We start from the raw sequence: 21,591 nt of genomic DNA on the forward strand, positions 1-21,591 counted from the left end.
TGACAGAGTCAGAGGCAATGGGCACAAATTGAAGCACAGGAGGTTCCTTCCAAACACCAGAAAACTTCACTCTGAAGGTAACTGAGCACTGGCACAGGCTGCCCAGGGAGGTTTGAAGCATCCATAAAGATCATCAAGTCCAACTGTTCTCCTCACAGGAATATCTAAAACTAAACCATGTAACAAAGAGTGTCCTTGAGATGCTTGTTGAACTCTAACAGGGTTGGTGTTGTGACCATTTCAGTGGGGAGCCTGTTCAGTGACTGATCACCCTCTCAGAGAACTTTTTCCTAATATCAAATCTGACCTTCACCTCGCACAGATTCTTTCTGATTCATCATGTACTATTGGTGGTCAGCTGAGAGAGGAGCCACCGTCCTTGGAGATATTCAAAATCCATCCAGATACAGTCCTGGGTAACGTGGTTTAGGTGGCTATGATTAAGCACACATGTTGGGCCAGATACCTCAGAGGTTCATTCTAACTCCGACTGTTCTGTGATTCCATGACTTATGATGTCGTTGACTGACCAGCCTACAAGGTCATGCTAAAAAATTCCTCTGCAACAGGATGGATGTATTCAATATCATGTAAAGCGTTTCACTGTATCATATCTGCTGGCCCATTTTTATTTGTCTCAGTTCTCTCATGGCTGCTCCTTCGGGGAGTTTGGCCATCGAAGTGCCCAACCCAATCCTTACTCCAAGACATTTCACACTACAAGCCGCCCTGTGAGGATCCTCACCTCTCAGCGAGGCGCGCTGCGGACACGCGCTCACCCCGCCATGCGGGGGCCTCGTCCCGAGGGAAGGGGCACCCGCTGCAGACGCGGCATCGCGGCTCGGCGTGGCGCCGGGGGCCGGGCCGGCGGAGCCCGCCGGACCACGCTCCGGGGGCAGAGGCCTCCGGGGGCTCCGGGGGCAGCGGGCTCCGGGGGCAGGGGTCCGGCCGCCGCCGCCCTCACGGCACGGCTCCGGCGGGGCGGGGCCGGGCCCGCCCGACGCGTTTTGAACGGGCCAACGGGCGGCGCAGGGGGGGCGGGCGCGCGCAGGCCCCGCCCGGGACTTTAAAGCGCCATTTTGTGCTGGGCGCAGGACATCGATCGCCGCTCGCACCCGGCGGGCGCCCGGCAGCGGCCGGAGCCTGCCTTCGGCGCTGCCTCCGCTCTGCCTTCTCGGCGTCTGTCCCGCCACCCCGTCCCGCTGCCTCCATGACCCGTTGTAGGAAGCAGGCGGCGCTGGAGAGAGGAGCCGGGAAGATGAACACAGAGGCGGGGAGCGCCGCGGCGGCGGCCGCGGGAGCCCGGGCGGCGACGGCGACGGCAGCAGGGGCAGCGGCAGCCGGCGGCGAACCGGCGGCCGCCGCCTGGGGGCTGGAGGGGGAGGCGGAGAAAGTTGTGTACTCGCGCTCACAGGTCTCCTTCGCCGGCACCAAGGCGCTGGGCGACGCCCTCAGGCTCTTCATGCCCAAGTCCACGGAGTTCATGAGCTCCGACTCGGAGCTGTGGAACTTCCTCTGCAGCCTCAAGCACGAGTTCTCCCCGGTCATCCTCCGCAGTAAGGACGTCTACGGATACTCCTCCTGCCGCGCCGTCGTCCCCGACCCGCCGCCGCCCTCGGAGCGGCCCCGCCGCCGCGCCGGCAAGCGGCGCCTCCCGGCTGCGGACGCCAAGCGCCGGGCCGGGGCGGCGGGCGGCAGCGCCAAGCGGCGGCGGCGGCGGCGGCGCCGCAGGAGGGAGCGGGGCCGGCAGCGGCCCGCGGCCGGTGGCCCCCGCGCCCGGGAGGACGAGGCGGCGGCGGCGGAGCCGCCGGGCGAGCAGGCGGACAGCGAGCAGGGCAGCCCGGCGGCGGCCGCCTGGGAGCCGTTCGGCGGCAAGTCGCTGGAGGAGATCTGGAAGGCGGCTACCCCTCGGCTCACCACGTTCCCCACCATCCGTGTGCGGGGCAGCATGTGGAACCGGCGGAGCCTGGCGGCGGCGCGGCGGCGGGCGCAGCGGATCCTCGGCGTGGACCTGTCCCCCGTGGTGTGGGTGCGCCGCTTCCCCGTGGCACCGTCCTGAGCCCGCGGGGGCTCCGCTGCCCGCGCCTCACCTTGGCCGCGGTGCGGACAAAGAGACCGGTATCAGTCACCTGTTTACATTGCTTTTGTCTGGATCGTGTTCTGCTGCTGCACTTTACGGCCCGCTCGGGCGGCGCCGGGTCCCCCGCCGCACGGGGGGCGGCCTGCCGGGCCCCGGCCTCGCCCCAGGCTGGGACCGCCTGACAGGTATCACGCGTGGGGACCAAGTTCCACTTCCACTTTTTTTTCTCTCCCATTGGGCTACCTCACTGGTCCAGAAGTCCACCCAAGAAGTTATTTTCCAAAGGAACTTACTTTCATGCTTGTATAATAAAGCACCATCTGATTCTTGCCTTTTTTTATTCCCCCTCCCCCCCCCTTTCCCCTTTTCCGATGGATTATGTATGCTTTGTGGTGTTGCACTAGTATGTGCTCAGGGTATTTTGAATCCCAAGCATTCCCAAGTTTCAGTTTACTCTGATAAAGGATGCATAAAGAATGGAGGTTCAGGACTTGTGGCTGTTGTTGATGGTGCAAAAACTTTTTAAATTTTAATTTCATGAGTTTAGTGATATATAAAAATGTATCGCGCAGTATAATTGTTACACTTTTGTATCTAAAGTCATTTTTAAAGTTTTCTAGTTGAACTAAGTATTTGTTTCTATGGAGCACCTAAAGATAGAATCATCCTGATATTTTATAACCCTGTTTACTTTAGGGAAGCTCATTTGGTCAACCTAAGTGAACTTAATAAAAGTCAAAGAACAAATGGTGTTTCAGTTCAATGAAACTGCACAGGAATGGGTTCCTGGTGAAGTACACCACCACTGAGGTGCTCTGTGTCAGTGAGCTGTGGCTTTGAGAAGAATGTAACTGCTTATCAAAGCAATATATAGGTGTCTGGAGGTGAACTATGATCCAGCATTGGTACTGACAGCTTCCATGACTCAGATACGACACTGAAGTGCCTCTCTCTGCAGAAAGAGTAAGACTTGATATCTGGTCACTCGATAACAAACTAACACTCATCCTCTGGTTGTGAGATGGTTAATGATGGATAATCGTGCTTAATATAATTACTTGCACATAATTAATTTTATAAACCTTTAATGGGTTCCACAATAGACTGATGAAAAAGTCATTATGTAGCTTATTTTGACTGAAAAATAACATAGTCATTCTATATGATAGGCAGTCTCTCCTTAATCTGGTTTATTAAAGGTTTTTTTAGCTCTTATGCTTTGCAATTGGTGTGTGAGGAGCAAAGGTGCGTGTGAGGGAGAAAGTGATTGATTATTCTCTTTTTACATTATTTTTTTTTGTTTGCAAGAGGGTTAAGAAATGCTGGGTAATACACAGCTTATGTTCCAACTATCCTGGCAGATGGGACTAACGAGTTTTCATGGTGGAATGGACAACCTCACAACTTGCTTATAGAATCATTTGGTGATTTAAAATTTCTGATGTCTCTTGACTTCTTGTTGCTTGCCTTTAACAAAGGCAGTAAGACATCTTGATGGTGTAGGGGATGCTTGTAAAAACTTGCTAGTGTTAATATAAAGCAGCCAGCTTCTTCTAAAAACCCGTATATTTTGTTGGTTTTTTTCTTTCTTAGTGAAACTGCAAACTCCTTATTCTTCCAAACTAATGCTTAATCTATTCTACATCCATTTGGCTTTTGAAATTGTTTACATAATGTTAGACCGTCTGCTGATGGCTGCAGTAGTGCCACGTTGCGTTTCAGAAGTGAATTAAATGAAAGTTCAAGGGTGCATGTTGTTGTGCTGTTCCTCTGAGTATAATACCTGCTTAACTGTAAAAGCAAAATTGGGTTGATTTAAAACCCAGTGAGGCAAGCTGCAGAGTTACCAGATGCTGAGGCTCCAGGTATTTAAATTTTGGAATTCTACTGCAGAAACACAAGGGTTTTGTTACTAGTTCTTAAAGTGTATAGGTGATTTCAGTGCTCCCACTGTTAGGTTGAGGGGTTTTTTAGTATTATTTTCAGCTCTGTAGAAAGATGATAAAATTAAGGATTTGGCTCATGCAGATTCTTAATTCCTGGACAGACTAGGTCAGATTTCAAGGGTGGGAGTTAAGGCTGCCAGAGGTATGATATGGGAGACACAGTATTGAATTTGTGCTGCCTTGTTCGGAGGCATATCCTGAAATGTTCTATGTAAGAACAAAATATAGTGAAGTAACCTATAACTCCATTGAGTGGCTTTTTCTCTGGGGGCTCTATGAGTAAGACTTACTTATTTTTCTCTTGGTTGTGCTTTGACTTCTTGGTTTAGAAGTGGGAGCTTTATTGGGTGTATAATGTGTTTTGCTGTTACCTCGTTAGCATGTTGGGTTGAAGTTTCACTGATGTCTGAGCTCCTCTGACAGCTGCATTTATAGATTATTAACTGAGCTATTTCAGTTTGTGAAGTCAGTTAAGAATGGGAAATTTTTGGTCAGGTTTTCTGGCAATGTAATGAGCTGAAATAGGTCAGCAAAGGTTCTGAGTACAGGACAGGGTGTGAAAGCCAACAGGTCACAGGCAAACTAGACCAGCTTATTTCATTATTGCATTCATGGCAGTTTGTAGCAATCCAGGACAGGATTGTCTGTGGTCTAGTTTACCCCCATCTTTTTCCTTCTCAATGGTGCCATTCCCACCTACCTCTCTGTGTTCATCTGATGAAACCAAGCAAGCAGAAAATTCTTCAGTTTTAGGTTTGGCTTCTGTTCAGTCTTCTAGCTGTAGACCAGATCTGAGGAAGATTGGGAAGGGGTGTGCAGTATTGCCACAATATTGAGTTAGATGATTTTAAACATGATAGCAGTCAGGTTTTTTTAAATGAAAAGGGATGATACTGTTTTTGTACTCTACATATATGTGTGGTGTTGGAGTTGGCATAATGGATTAGACAAACCTCTGGTCTAACTCCATGTAGCTGTTCCTGCACCCACACTGAGCAGTGTGAGAAGTGTGAGATGCTTGATTTAACTCGGTGGTTTCAACATCCTGTCACATGGGGGTAATTCTGAGACTGACAAAATTCAGGCCCCAAATAAATCCAGTGTACAATGCCCATCCTACTTTAGTCAGCATGGGTAGTCTCATATTAAATAGGATTTTTGTGGTAGCCTCTGTTGCTGGTTCCCTCCCTTATGAGCTTCCTTTATAAAATATAATATGGGCTATTTTCTTTACTAGATCTGGATTTTCAACCAGTCACTCAAAGTTTACTGAACTTCAAAATGTCTTAGTGCCAAAAAGAGTTGGACGATGGCTCTGGATGTCAGTTGAGATGACCACTGGTCTAGCAAGTTGCCTGGTGTAGTCTTTACATTCAAGAGGCAGTGCCTTCCTCTGAGTCATTGCACAAGTACATTGTTCAGGACTAAGCTAATAAAAGGAGAATGCAGTGCAAGAGGTCTCCTGAACTCTATTGTTACATGAAAATCTTCACATCAAAAGGATCAAAGTGTACAACTGGTCTCTGAAACCCTCTGTTGCTGGCCTTTAAACAACAAAAAGTCTTAATATGCCCAAACCCTGTGCAGAGCATCATTGCATTTGCAGAAGGCAATTCTATTGGATTTTTGCATTGAAGGGGTAGGGAATGTTGTGTGTATGTGTATTTCCTTGTTTATCCGAAGCAAAAGGCAGAGTGAATCTGGTTTGAAGATATCAGCATTGATCCCAACTAATTGTTCACTTACTGCTTCTTCAGCAAGGCACAGTCCTGGGCTCTTTATGCTCTTTAAAATAGTTGACTTATGGTAATAAGTGTTGGCTGTACTTCAAGCCCAAAGTTTGCATGCCTATGAAGCCAGTAATACAGAAAGCATCTCTATTTCCTTTTGGCCCAATGGACCAACACAAAAATTTTGATTTGTATGTGTGAGTGAAAACAAGTGATTTGGGGTTGAACAGGGAGTTTTGTTTGATTTGAAATGCTCAGGTTTTGCTTGTGTCTATAAACACAGAAAATCTGGAAGCAAAGGACTAGATTGACAAGAGTGAATATAAGTACCTCATGGAAATGAGGCAATTCATATCAAGAAAGAAGGTAGATCCTAGAAGCCCTAGACTTCAAAGACACAAATTTCAGTGCCCCCTTTGTCACACTTGTAAGGGTAAACTTTGAAGTTCTGTGTTATGGAGAACAATGTTATAAGAATTTGGACCATTTAACTCTGTACAATAAATACTTCCCTAAGTGAGAAAAGATTACTGAATATCACAGTTTTTAGGGAACATCTTGCTTTTTCATCCACTATTTATTTTAGGTGAGCATAACTGCCTTAACCAAAAAGACTGAGGCAAACCCATCCCAGAGTATTCTGTGGTAGGGAATCTGCTCAGGTGGTGACTCCAAATGTTGGAGTGCTGCTGATGGTTTATTCCTCAACTATAATGAGGCATCCAGTATATGTGGTGGTAGGACTATGTAGGAGCATTTTGGAACATGTCTTATCCCTAATCAAGGCAAAGCCATTTTTACATACTGTAAAAATAAAGCATATATATACATAATCAGTGTTAATACTTAAATATCCTCATAAAATTACAAAAAAAATCTTGCCACTATTTAAAAAAATGTTTTCTAGGGTTGATTCCAAGAATAGAGTCTTACTTACCCATTTATTTACTGTAAAACTCCTCATGAAACTGCTAAGTAGTACTCAACATTATAGGAGATGGAAGAAGTGGACCTTTTTTCTGTGCATTTTTACTCAAACAGGTGTGCAGCGAAACAGAAAAGTGTGTGGTACAGGGACAGACTGGGCTTTAAGAAAGCTTCCATTTTGGTTTTCTTTCAGCCTCTTATTTGTGATTATAGAAGATTAGCATTGATAGTGTTGAAGTTATGAGATGATAGTGGCATAGCAAAGTCCACTCTCTTGAACTGCTTTTATTTGTCTGGGTTTGAGTCTGTGTGATACAAGATGCCTTTTCAAAGTATTGTTGAAAAAAGAAGTTTCTTTACATCTCCCCATGAATTCCTAAAACTTCTAAAATGAAGATACTATGTTATTATTTTTTTTTCCTTTCCAGTTGAGTGGTTGAAATAACAACCATCCACTTTATACATCCCAGAACTGTTAAAGTTTATAACTGAACATATCCCATGTCTCTGTAAGGTAAATGGCAAAAAAAGAACATATATTTCTGAATTAACTGTACATGTCAGATTATATAGAAAGCTGACACAATTCATTTTCTCTCTCTAAGGGTATGTGTCTACTCAGCCAAAGGGAATTAGTGCCACAGTTTGGGACCAGTGATGCAAGTTTTCTTGAAATACAGGAGAAAGTGTGGGTTAGGGCATGGTCCCCTATTCTATCCTGTGCTTACTCTTCATTCTTAAGCTCTGGTGTAGGGTTCCAGATAGCAATGACTTCCCAACTACACATACATAATTATGTATAGCAAAGGCTAAATTTTACAAATAGTACATATAATTACAGAAGCTTATAATTAATAATAGTGTATGTATGTACTCATGCACACATGCACTCAATCCCCAAAGCAGTTCTCCTACAGAGGCTTCTCTTGTAGGTTTTAGTTGTCCAATCCCATTGGAACATATCTTCTAAAAATGTCCCACATTTATTCTAAAAATGCCCCATATTTTCATGGGTCACCAAAACTCTCAAGGCCACAGAAATCTGTCCTGGAATTTACCTTGTGTACTTCATAATGGTTATCCCATCCAGAAACCCCTTTCCAGTAAGGTTTCTGTAGACTTCTGCCTCATGGTAAATCCACTAATACTAAAAAGTTGTGGTATAATCTTCACGTAGCGCTTGTGGTCTTGGGAGGTTGTGAGGGAAATTTAGCTCTTCCAGAAGAATGGGTATCTGATTTTTCTTTTACTTTCACAGTGATAGTTTAAGAGAGGAAGCAACCAGAGGCAGAAAATCTTAAACCCAATATTTTTTCTTAGGAGAAATACTGAAGTGCAGTTCCTGCTGCTGTTGAATGGCCTTCAGCAGGAAGGGTCACACAGTGCAGTCACAAAATGCCTTCCAGTTAAGTACTTTTCCCAGGAAAAAAACACAGAACACCTTATCCTGTGAACAGACAGAAACAGTGCAGTGCTGATTCTGAGTTGGCTTTAATGTGGTTGTAAATGTCAGGTGTGGTTTTTCATAGAAATTCTCAGTACTTTGTAGTTTAGGCTATACTAAGGAATAGTCCGATTTTCTTTTCATTCCTAGATCTTTCAAGAAGTCAAGGTTTAAATCTTTTAAGAGCTGCCCACCCTATTTTTTTTTTTCCAAAGACAGATCAATTGCTCAGGAAGTTGTGTCTGTGGAACACAAAGTAACTCAGCTTGGAAGGGATTTACAGAGGTTAACTTTGTCAAACAACATCCTCCACAAGCAAGCACAGATAAAAGATGTTTTAAAGGCCTCCTAACTACTCATAAAAAGAAAAGGAATAGGGAGAGAATGAATTAGAAACAATAATGGGGCAAATTTTCCCATATGGAAATGTATCCCATGGTCCTGAGGGAACTGGCTGATGGCATTGCCAAACCACTGTCATATTTAAAAAATCATGGCAGTCAAGCCAAGTTCTTGGAGACTAGAAGAAAGGAAACATCACTCTTATTTTTAAATAGGGGAGAAATGAAGACCCAGGGAACTGCAGACTGGTGAGCCTTTTCTCTGTGGCTGGAAAGGACAGGGAGCAGATCCTCATGGAAGCAATGTTAAGGTGCACGAACGACAGAGAGGTGCTCTGAGAGATCACTACGGGCAAATCGTGCCTGACCAATCTGGTGACTGCTATGAGGGAGTGACTGCAATGGTCAAGGGAACACCAACCAATAGCATCTGCCTAGAATTCTGTAATGCTTTCAACACAGTCCCACATGACATCCTTATCTCTTAATTGGAGAGATGTGAATTTGAAGGGGTGGACTGTTTGGTGAGTAAGGAATTGGCCACATGGATGCAGCCAGAGAGCTGTGGTCAATGACAGGTTGGATGGGGCTTTGAGCAACCTGGTCTAGTGACAGGTGTCCCTCTCCATGGCAAGGGGATTGGAACTAGATGACCTTTAAGGTCCACTCCAACCCAAGCAATTCTATAACTCTATGATATCCAAATGAAAAAAAGATGGTGCTAATCTTTGATATTGTAAAATCTGTACGTTGTGGCCATAATGTCATTTGGAGCTTTTTATCATCTCATCTTGTATGATAAAATTAATGATGTTGAACAGAAACATCCCAATATTGATTTCTGGACAAGTGGAAAGAGGTAGAGGAGAAAGTAGAGGAAATTTTTGTCAATTTTTTTTAAAAATTGTTCCATCTACTTTACTACTACCTTTGTTTAATGATCCAACATTTCACTGCAGCTCCATGTAATTTGACAGAATTCCTGAGTGCAGTGAGTTGTGCTACAGAGAATATACCCTAGGTGCTCTTAAAACATATTAAGTATTTGACTGCTGACTAGATACATCAAATGTGCTCATTTATTAGCAATAAATAATGATCTTTTGTGTAACAAATGTGCATAAATTACTTCCATCTGCACATAAATTTCACCTCATTGTCCAGTATCTAGTGGAAACCTTTCTATCACACCAGGTGTCTTAATAATTCTCTGGTGTTTTTGTACCTTTCTGATTTGACTTGACACTTGTATCATTGTCTGTTAACTCACGTCCAGCTTTCTCTTCCATATTTTCACTGTATGTAAAACTCCCTTTCCTATTAAAAAAATAAAATCATAATTTCTGGGATCATGGACTACTTGAAACAATTTGAATGAAACAAAACCTCCTGGAATCTGGAGAACTGCCTGAAATGATCTTGAAAAATAAGTTTGTCTTAATGAAAAATGTCCCATTAAAAGGAAAGCACAAAGCAGCCTGTTTTTGCATGACTTATTTTGTTGACATTTTTATAAAAACATCTTTTATTTTTGCCAACAGTCCTTCATTAAACTCAATGTTTGAAAGCTTCCATTCCAGAAAAGATAATGGAGGTGAAAGCCACTTAGACTTTTTTGTTCATTATTTGAGTAACTTGGTGTTTGAAAATGGAGAACAATATATCAATGAGTGCAGGAAATAATTTATTTTTAATTGTTATCTCTATGGTTTTCTTGCTAGTAGTGTCTAGTGCAGGGCTAAGTACCTACCTAAGGGGATCATGAAAAGTGAACAGGTCAGTTGGGCAGGAGGGTCCTTGTGTTGGGCACAACTCTGGCACACATGATAGGATATTAGGATTTCTGTATCCTCCCTGCTGATGCTTAGCATTCCCCCTCTCCCACAGCACTCCCTCCCTGGGAGAAGGTGGCCTGAAATGTGGGTCTGTAAGGCTGTTGCCCTCCTATATTGTGTAGGGCTTTTTCTTGGGCACAGAATGTGAAATACCACCACATCAGAATTGCAGCTCCTGCCTTGCCAAAATGGAGTGCCAGACACGGACATAGTATTTCATGTCAGCAGTGTTGCTAATTAACGTGTAAATAATTTTGCTCACTTTTCACCATCACAAGATAGGCTTACAAAAAATCAAAATATTTAAAAATTATATATATGTACCTGCAACTTTTACAAGTCACAAAATATCATGCTTTTCAAGATTTTCTTTGCCTTCAGGAATAACAGAATCTAATTTTAATTTTGAATGACAAGTTTTCTCAGTCTAGGAACATGGACAGTAAGAAAAACAACAAATACCATGATCCTGGCAATAAAATCCCAGAGTTGGCAGTCATGGGTCAGACAAGACAAGGCTTGGGAGGGAGCCAGACCCTGCCTGTGAACAGGAGCAGCAGGCTGGAGACAGTTGTCTGGAATCTGTCTGGGCAGCAGGCACCTCAGGAGATGAGAGAGTCATGCAGAGAAGCAGCTTTTTGCTGCTATGGGAGCTGAACACCGGTGCTTGCTTCCATTTAAAGGGGGCTCCTGACAAAACTGCAACCAGCAAACCTTGCCCATCCCATGATGAAAGCTAGGCAGCTTCCCAGAATAGAATTACATGAGGGAAGGGAGTTGCTGCATGTATAAAAACATCTATATCAGAGGATTCATTGACATGGTTATAGGGTTTGAGAATGGGTGTGTGGTTTGGTCAGGGTTTTGGGTTTTTTTGATGAAGAGCAAGGCTATAGGAAAGGGAGAGGACACAGGGACAATGTAGGAAGACACAATTTGCCTTTCTCTATGCACAGTTTTGAGCAATTGAAATTAGGTCAGATGAGGATTCCCCAGATGTTGGAACCTGTGGGGAAGTGGAGATGACCTTTGGTAACAAAGCAGTCTTCTATTACTTCCATGAAAGTTGGGAATGCTTACAAATATTTATTTTAAATTGTATGGGTTTGCAAAGCCCAGAGCACATCCTGTTTCTGGCTCTAGGCTTCTTGTGCACAGAAATTCCATCACATACACCAATGATTATTTTGGGACTATCTGTAATTTGAATTTGAGGACATGTTACAGAGTTTCAGCCATATTAGCCACCCATTTTCTTTTCATCGTGGTAGCTGCAGTTTAGACATAAATTGTCTGGGCTGTCCTAAAACCCAAGTTTTAGGATGTCTCATGGCATGCCACTTTAATTCAATCCAGCTGATGTCAGTCTGTCTAGACTATGTAAAGGAAAATTTGGAAGCATGGGACAGCATAATGCAAGTATTTAAGGATTCACCATTCCAGGCAGGTCTGGAGTTCAGCATTCACAAACCAGCATGGGTGGTAGAGGTGCTGGGCCTGAGCACAAGCTCGGACCCAGAACTGATGAACAGTGCAGGCATACCTAGGGAAAGGGCTGGCTGATCTTGGAGATGAGACAGTATCTGAGGGTGTGATAGGTTTGACACTGTATTGCACCCTCTCACTGCACTGGTGCCAGTGCAAATAGCAGAGTTGGGCCCAAAGGCAATGGCTGCTGTTTGTGTAGTGACCTACATCAGTGTGTAGTTATCAATACTGTAACATAATACTGTAAATATGTCTCCTGCTGCACAAGGGACCTGCTGCATTTTCAGATTTCCTTGCAACTGCCAGAATTCAGTTCTTTGTGACTATTTTGTTCCTTCTCAGACACCTATGTCATCTTTCTTGGATGCTCTACATCTGTGAGCAACCACAGCACCACTCCTTTACCATCCACCCCTTGCTGTTTCAGCTTCTCTTTTCCTTCCTTTCCTTCCTTTCCTTCCTCTCCTTCCTTTCCTTCCTTCCCCTTCCGGGTGAGATGGAGCTCACAGTGGGGGAGAAGGTGATAAATGTAAATTGTCTCACAAAGTGATAAAGGCATGGTCTTTCCCTTTGTCTTTACAAATCCCACAGAGCTGATGCTAGGTCTGTATTCCACACAGAATATATGTCCCCATAAAACTGTGCTCAACAGCTCTCACTACTACAGAAACCACCAGAACGTTAAAACACCTTGTTACTACTGGCAACCATTTTCTGCTAGTCTAATTTTTTTTTTTTTCTTCAAAGAATGGGAAGGGATAAAATAGCGTTTCTTGTTTGCTTGGGAAGCTCCAGTGTCCTTTACATTCCTGCCCAGGTCAGTTTCCCCTTTGCTGGTTTTGCAGACCACAGCACGGCCAGTGAATTATCCCCTCAGCAGCCTCTGGTGCAGAGGGTTTTCAAGACACCTGCCATTTCCCCAAGCTGGTTCCTGTAAGCACAGAAGAGCTCACAGCCTGTCCAAATGTGCAGTGTGAGCCCCATCTCTCCTGCCTTCTGTTAAGTGGCCTCTCAGCCATCCCCTTTGCCCCCCAGCAGAGTTATTTTGTCTAGCTCAGAGATAAAAATAACTTGCTGTTTTCTAGGGACAGATCCTAGAGAGATGTTCTCAAGAGAAAAGCACCGAGCAGCAGAACAAATAACCAAGGAAGTGCAATTCCATGATAAACCAACTACCTTTGTATATACCTAGATGGTCTGTGGATACAACTATCAGAAACAAAGAGCAACAGTTTTGGCTTTTCCTGACCATCTTTTTTTTGGTTGTTTTTCTGCCTCTGTCCAAATAGGCAAGTACTTCTCCAGGACTCACACCCCTCTGGGCTTGCATCCATAAAGCACTGGGTATAGGGCATCTTGTGAGAAAGTTTTGTCCCATTTATAGTTCACAGTCCAGAAAGACCAAAACCCACCAGTTAATGTGACGTGAGAACAGCTGGAAGGCTGTGTTATGAGGAGGTTATATACTCATGTATGGCTTCCCACAGACTGCTGTGGTGTCATGCTACAACAGACTTTTTAGTTCCTGCCTCCCGTAATACCTCCTACAAGAAAACTGAAGCCCAGTTGCTTAGGTATTGTTTCTAATAAACCAAAAGTTTTAAAGATAGATGTTAGAATACATTGAGTTTCTGAGCAGTGCTGGAGAAACTTAGCTAAAGCAGGACTTAAAAACATAGCAGTGATATAATTCCTGCTTCAGCCTACGTCAGCTACTGGGAGCTGTGGATATATTCAGTTTAGTTGTCAAAATTGTGCGCTCATACATAAAAGTTTTGATTGCTGGATATGAACTTTTGCTCATCTCAGTCTTGTGCAGAAGGTACAAAACATTGCTACAAAAATCCTGTGAGGACTCAGTCTGGTGAGGTGCTCAGAGGTTTGCCCAGCTCTTTCTCCATTGCCACATGCCTCTGCTGTCTGCCCATATAAGTGTGCTGGGCACAGAATGCTTGGAGGGTTTTTCCCTCTGAACTCAACCAAATGTTCTCCCACCCTAGTCTTGACAAGCAAACATGATGCACCTCATGGCACGGATGACAGCTTTACAGGATAAATTGCTTCTTAAAGAGCAGGCTTAAATATTTTGAATCTTTGCTAACCTCACTTCTAGTGTCAGCTGAAGTCATGGCATCTAGCTTCAAGACTGGAAGCAAAATGATTCAGTAAACGTGACTCTAAATCCCAAACCCTTTAAAACAAGGGACATTTTAGTGACTTGGTATCTTTCACTTGGGATCCTTTCTTCTTAGCTGGAGGCTCCAGTTCCGTCATTGCTCTGCTTTCCTTGTGTAGAGCAGAATTTGCATTAAGGTTGGATTATTAGGTTGTCACTCAGCATCCCTGTCTGCTCCACAGATGATGATGTGATGGTGGCCACTCCAAAGCCCCTCCTGGTTTAAACTGCCAGTTCCAGTCCCCTTTGGGTTCACCTTAAAGCTATTCCTTTGCATATTATCCAAAACCAACATGTTTATACTGGGGTGACAGAACTTTCCCAGAAAAATAGCTTTCCTCCTATCCTAGACTTTTTTCCAGGCTGTTACATTGCCTGGGATTTTAGTAACAGCTGCTGGGATATATATTTTCCTCTAGTCTGCCCTGCATCTGGACAATGGTGGAAGGATGAATAATACAATACAGACACTATGTCCCAATTTCTATTCCTTTTTTCTTAAAATCCTGTCCAGTACCATTCAAAATCTTGGTGTTTTCAATTTCGTGCTGTGCAACTGCAGTTTTGGTGAGCCATCTTTCCAAAGGTTCTGAGAGAGAAAATCAAATGGAGCCTGTGGATCGGTTTCCACAAGATTTGACATTGTGTCCCCATGTCTTGAGTTTTTCAGTTGCCAAACTCCTTTCATCTGAGGCAAAACTGGTATTTGTTTGGGAGGTTTTCTGGGTGTTGCCACACTCCTAAAGACTATTCTTCAAAAGATGTATCACTGAATGATTCATTGCTCTTGCATCCTCCTTGGTTGTCGCTGTAGGTACCAGTTTCTTGCATGCTTATATTGTGCTGTATGTGCCTTTTCCTTTTCCACAACTGCAATGAATTTAGGGGCTCTCAGTGAGATGCATTGCCTCCTGTCTGCACACGAATGACAGTGTGACACCCAGGGGTAGCAGTGGCTCAGGAAGGAGGATTGAGATGTTCACCTGATTGAGTGCTCATTGCATCACTGAGCTAAACATGGGGAAGCCACCGTGGCCATTGCACAAGCTCTGAGGTTTGGGGGTGTGGCAAGGAGGGGGTGAGGAAGGGTTCACGGCTACAGCAGTACTTCCCCATAATCTGTCACCCAAACACTTGACTACACTTCTCAAACAGTTTAAACAAAATAGACACATGATGGATTTATGCAATAGTGGCGTCAAAGAACACAATTATTTTCTGTTTTGATTCCCAGTCCTTGTCCACTTCTGCAGTCTGATCCCGCTGCTGCTGCTGCACATCATCTCCCTCTGTTCAAGGCCAAATTCCTGAGTACTGGAGATAAGGTGTCCTTGGTCACTGGCCCTTGCCTGTGTAATGCCTTACTGGGAAGTCATTACTAGATATGACAAAGCCAAATCTGCCCTTCAAGGGTATGGTTTTAGATGCAATAACTTGGAACAAGGGAAAAAAATCCACGGGAAAACAACTACCACAGTACAGTATGTGCCAGTGCTCAGGGTGGTGGAAGGCAGGCTCCAATGATGATAATCCTATGAGACAGTATTGTATTTGGCACTCAGACAGTGGTGTGATCTGCATTTCAGGAATCCCTTAGCAAGATGAGAAAAGGGTTTCCAATCTAAAAGAAAAAAATTACAGAAACTGGGAGTGAAAACTCACCTTGTTTAATTAATGGCATGTCCATGTTTATATCCTCCCTAAATCTTGGAGAGGAAGGGACTAGCCATTGCTCTCCCACTCACCTCTAATTGATAGTGTTCTTTCTCTGCAGATTTAAGTTCCAAAGAAATAGGATTTATCTTCAGAATTTATGTTTGGTTTTGTTCATGAGAGAATTCTTCTGTTTTCTTAACTTCAGAGAAAATTAATCATTATGCAGTGGGAGGCTTGGACATAAGGTTGAACAAGAACAAATTTCTTGATTTATAAACTAGAGACTACAAATCCCAACACCTTTTAGTAAATTTTTTTTTCAATAAGATTTTCACAGTCTGCTATAGTTGAAACTATAGTCTGCTATAGTTTTCACAGTCTGCTAATGTGGGCTAATAGTCCACATTGCCTAAAAGTATTTTAGGAGCTTGTCAAGATTTTATTTTTTAAGTATACAATGATCTAAAATCTAACCATGTATATTCTTTCATTTGCTATTTTGATATTTTCAGCTTTTAATTATAAAACATGACAATTTGGATAAAAAGCCCTCTCTAAAAATTTTTAAAGTCAAAAAAGTAGCAATTTTTCACATAGTGAAAGCCTAAAAACTTAAGTATATACTTCACATACCGGCACACAAACAAAACACATTGTAGAATCCTTGTAATGTGTGAAATGTTTTGACTCAAATAGTTGGTGATGAATAGCTGTAGAGATATATGTGTGTATATAAAGACAGATTTGATTTGTGGTGACTGTAGCACCTCTTTAATCAAATATCTTAACTACAAGTCATGGTGTACCTAGTCTCTGAAAATAACATACTGTTTTAAGAAATTAATGCTACAAATGGGTAAAAAAAATCAGGTTTTGGATTTTTTTACACACTTGACGAGATGTTAGACATTGTAATTTTCACTCTTTTTTCTCTATTAGAAGGTAAGTAGTGAATTAAGATCTTATTTTCTTATACAATCAGAAAAACACTGATTATAGAGGAAGATGAGATTGTGAAATTCCTGAAGTTTGCAAGGCAGAAGGCAGACACAGGACTTGTAAACATGCTGAACTGACTTCAAAAGCCAATAGGTTTCCATTTGTGTGCCCACTGAAATCCAAGTATAACCTTGCTATGGCAACAGCATTGCTGAGGAGAATTAACATAGAGATAGACTTGGTATTACTTTATGTCTTGCTTCAGACTGCTCAAATAACAATAGCAATAGAATGGAAGTGCCCTTTGTGCCAAGAACAATAAAAGGGATGCACTCAGTCTGAGTATTTTTGGCAAAAAAATACTTCAAACAAATTTGGCTCCAATATGAAGCATTTTTGGTATTTTATCCTTCAATTGGATGTGCAAAGGATAAAACTTCTTGGAACAAGTCCCAGTCGGTCCTTTCTTCTTTCTGGAGAAGAGTGCATTTCTTGGAAATAGGGCCTGCATTTCATTCCAGGAGAAATTCTTAGTCATTTTAGTAAAAAATATTTTTTTTTTTATTATTAGGTCAGCACAGAAACTCAAAACTCAAATTGTAATATACTGACAAACTCCGAATTGTGGCAAGGGACTGGTGAGAGAGGGAAGACTTTCCTTGAAGTATCACAGGGAACTCTGGTTATCCAAGGGAAACATGGTGCTCATCATTTTCAGTGAATCACATAGCAACTTCAGCGAGCAGTTCTGTGTGGATGATTGTCATGTTGCTACTTCCAATAATACCACCTTGCACCTCAAAGTATTTTTTTTCACATTGTAGCACCAAGAACTCTATCATTATATGAGACTCAATTTTCATTAAAAGAGGGAGGCGAGAAAGTGCATGCCTAACCCTTAGAACCACAGAGTATGTGAATTTAAGCCTCTTAAAATAAAAGACAATTCCAGTTTTTATATGCTTTAAATAAAGCACAAGATTTTCAGGATCTGTTTTTTTGTTGGGTTTTTTCCCCTACCTGGTTTCTTGTGCTTCTACATAAGCAAATTGTCTGCTTCTAGGGACAAGAGCTAGTTTTGAGCACATCTTGCAAGTATTTAATTGTCTTCAGGTTCTAATTGTTATCTCAGCCACAGCACAGCAGTGGTCTCTGGGCAAGAAGAAGGACAATTTTGGTTCTGCTCTGCACAGAACTCTGTTCTTCTCCTACTGAAAATCCCTCTGAATTGAGTGGAAGGAGGGATGAAACAGAGACTCATAACAAAGAGAGCATTGTTCAGCATTGCAGGGGTCTGGGATGCTGGTGATGTCTTTCTGCTTTGTGCTCACTTCCTCTGGCTCATTAGGGCTATGGCTTTTGGTTTTACATCTCCAGTGTGTATGTTTGCTGCTGGGTGTCAGCAATGTTTTGTGGGCTCTAGTGCTTACTGTGCCACAGGCAGGTGTTCCAGCAGTACTTTCAAATGCAAGATCCATTGTAGGGGAGTGGGATGTCTCCTCCTAATTTAAATGTACAAAATCTAAGACTGGTTTGCATTTCACATGAGATTAGATTTGCATGATTTTTTGATTATTTTAGTTTGGGGTTTTTTTTTCAGCAATACAGCATAACTTAAACTCCAAGAGGCTGCCTTAAGCACCTGTGTAGCTCTTGTCTTTCTTGATGTGTTGATCAGCAGTGTGTTTCTTTCACGCAGGATATCAGCAGGCTTCATTTTCTATGCTGAAGTGGTAGTAAAATAGCATAAAGAGAGGCTGGTAAATTGAGAGTTATGGGAGTTATCAAGACCTCAGTCTTGTAAGAGGTCCCTGGAGGAGCACTGATATACTGTTCCAGTTGAGATAAAAGCACTGGCACCCTGGTTAAGTGGGTGCGAGGCACACGGAGTATCCAGGCAGCTCTAGAGGAGGAGGGGACAATAAATGTCTCGAGGATAGTGGGTACTATTGTAAGCATATGCGTAAGCTTTCAAAATGCATATTTTAAAATTCTGATACATAATGATTCTGTTTTTGCATGCTAAACTATTAAGATTAATTACCATCTATTTTAATTCTTTATAATTACTGTAAAGGTTAGAGAGATATATTTGTTTCAAATTAGATTTTATTCTCATACTCAAGTATGTGTTTAGATTAATTCTACCTGAAGTGGATGAACTATTTTGGTTTTACAAAGCAATCTGGGCAAATTTCCCAACTGGGCATTTTAAAAGAAGGAAGCTTAAACATCAAATGTGCTCATCATCCCTTGATGAAGAGACCTTTTCCCTGCAGGGAAACTTACCTTTACTGTTGTTCTTTCCACATTTCAGAAGCTATTCAGCTATAAATCACAGACATAGTTAAAATACATTTTTAATTACTACTAGTATTTCCAAGGCTTTCAGAGGTGGCAGCTACTTTCTCAAAACATTGTCATATCTGGCTGCATGTGCTACAAATGGAAAAAAATTCTCTCTGCTTTGGTATTTCCAGGTTAGAAATTAATTTTTATATGTAATTCCCAGTTTCTCCTGTCTTCTCTTCACAAGTCTAAATGGCAGCTAAGGAAGTTTTGTCCCCAGCTTTCCCCAGAGCCCTTGTGGAGCCTGGGCTGTGGATTGTGCCAACTCACTCCCCCTGAAGGGTCCAGGTTCTGTGGCTGCATAAGACCAGTTCTTCCTTCACACTTCAACCTGTGGTCCCCAAGGATGCAGGACAATGCCAGAGCACCTCCACAGACCGGGAAGGAGCTTTCCCTGAAGCAGTGGAGCTACTGCTGCCTGTGTGCTGCCTCCTGTGCAGCATGTCTGACTCTGGGATCCAAGGTTTAAAAAAACACATTCTCCTTTAAGGCTGCTGGTGTTACAGAGCCTGTGTATTGTATCCTTCTTTGGGAGAACTGGAGGAAGCAGTGTGAAACCCGTGTTTATAAAAGGATGTGAGACATAAACTAACACTCCCTCTCTGATATCTGAAGATTTATCTTCCAGCTGAATTCCTAAAGAGAAAACTATAAAAATTCAACCTCAGTGTTAATTAAGAACCCATAAACTGCATTTATCTGAATTTACATATGGAAGAGAAGGTGGTATGATAAAAGAGAGATTTAACTATACATCCTTCTTATGAAAATATAAACACAGTTTTCCCTGTGTTTATACTAGACTGTCTACAAATGCATTGTAATACCAAAAAGGGATCCTTGGACCCCTGAGCACAGCTCTGTGCCAGGGCTGAGTGCTTTGGCAGGCGGCTGCAGCACACAGAGCAGTGGGAACTGCTCTGCAAACAAGGACAGCACCTATGATCATGACTTGAAAGTGACTCAAAATCCAGGGCAGGATTTTGACTGAGGAGAGCTGTGGTCAAAGATGGGAGACGAGCAGTTGGGGAGGAAGATGTACAATTATTCTGAACAAGAAGGAAACACTGTCTGAGCAGCGAGGATGAGTAAACATGATAATTACCAGGAATTTACAGAAGTATTACTGCAATCATGGAATGGCCTTTGTCTGAGGACAGACAAGGTGGTGGAGGAGCCAGAAATAAAACCATGGTTAAAAATGGCACTGAAAAGTATTTTAGAGTAATTTTAATAGACATGAAGAAAAAGGGAAGGGGAAAAAGTATTAATTAATTTTTGATATATCCATGGACCTTGCAGGAGAAGAGAGCAAGGAAAATATGTGGGTCTGACTGGTCACTCACAGTTGTTGGTGCAAATGTAATAATTTTAACTGGAGAAAAGAATGTAAATAAGCAGATATAAAAGGGAAGCAGGGTAGCACCTCCACCAAAGGAGAAGACAAAGGAAAAAAACAGGAAGAAAATATCACTGAGCAAAGGATACACTTGGCTGTTGAAGGTGAGGGAGAAGTAGAGAAAACTGAAAAAGCAACTCTTGCTCTTAAGAAAGATGTGGAGGGGCTGCTTTAATGCCAAATGGAGCGAGAAGCTGATAAGAGGAAGAAAAGGAAATCAAAATACTGGAAGCAGAAGCCTTGAGTTTTGAGAAGCCTGGAGATGAGGGGGAGGAGGGAGAGCAAGCAGCAAGCAGAAAAGGAGGTGGAGCTGGGCAGGATGCTAAAGCTCCTCCTAGGCTCCCAGGGAGAAGGAAAGAAACCCAGGAAAAAATGGTTACTGAGAAGCTGAGAGGAAGCACACGGTGGGTGTGGGGACATGAGCTACAGAATTACAACTGGAGTAGTGGACTGCAGCGGGAATTAAGCAGGAAAGAGGTTTGGTAATGCATCCTCATACAAAGCCTCTTCCCGTTATGTCTGAACATGTTTCTGTCAATTTGATTAAATTAAGCAGTTGATCTCATTATCCAGGTGGTGTGTGGGTGCTGATGCATAGCTCTCAGGAGCATATAGAGGCTATAGGAAAAATTGATTTATGGGTCAGTGGCCAAAATTTAAAAAAATCCCTAAAAAACCTAAGCAATGTGGTCCAAAACAAAGCTCATCTTTTCCCATTACCTTTTTAAAAAATTGCTTGTTTGTCTGTTTGCTTTGGTGGTGAATGAATAAGAGCAGAAACAAAATTCTCTGCATCTGATGTGAAGAAAAAAATCTGATTTCAGGTCTTCGTAAGGAATGCCCAAGGAAGAAAGTGGCGAATTTTTTCTGCTGCTGCTACTGCAGGACTGCATTCTCTCTGTCCCCCATGGGAGAGCGCAGACCACACTCCAAGGAGCTGTATTTCACTCCTGCCAACAGGAATTTGACTCCACCTCTCCCTGGTGACTCCCTAAGGGGTGGGCTGATGAATCCTTTGCCCATCACTCTTTGTACAAGGCACAAAGTGTCATCACCCGGGACTGGTGTGGGTCACCTCCCTGGGCTGTTCTTGTCTCTGGAGGGACGTGGCAGGTTCAGACCCACTGGCTGCCCAGTGCAGGTGGTGGTTGTTAATTAAATAAGCAGACACTGCAGGCAGTGATGAGGGGTTACCTGCCCTCCCTGCTGATAGCCAAAGGTGGTCCACAGAAGAGTTGCTGGGGCATAAAGAGATAAGGTGAATGGCTTTGTGGCCTGAGG

General features: G+C 43.0%; 1 protein-coding gene across 1 annotated transcript; it reads left to right on the forward strand.

The window, feature by feature from the left end:
• The first annotated feature begins 1,036 nt into the window (after window positions 1-1,036).
• Window positions 1,037-9,944, forward strand: CCDC71L (coiled-coil domain containing 71 like). Its single transcript, XM_077783635.1, has one exon. The coding sequence runs from the start codon at window positions 1,211-1,213 to the stop codon at window positions 2,057-2,059; it is 849 nt and encodes a 282-aa protein (XP_077639761.1). The 5' UTR covers window positions 1,037-1,210; the 3' UTR covers window positions 2,060-9,944.
• The last annotated feature ends 11,647 nt before the right edge of the window (window positions 9,945-21,591 follow it).

This window comes from Lonchura striata, chromosome 5, assembly GCF_046129695.1.
Source record: "Lonchura striata isolate bLonStr1 chromosome 5, bLonStr1.mat, whole genome shotgun sequence".
Classification (NCBI taxonomy): domain Eukaryota; kingdom Metazoa; phylum Chordata; class Aves; order Passeriformes; family Estrildidae; genus Lonchura; species Lonchura striata.

Bases quoted from the DNA above. Each gene is read 5' to 3' on its own strand.
- CCDC71L (XM_077783635.1), top strand. From the start codon at position 1,211: ATGACCCGTTGTAGGAAGCAGGCGGCGCTGGAGAGAGGAGCCGGGAAG.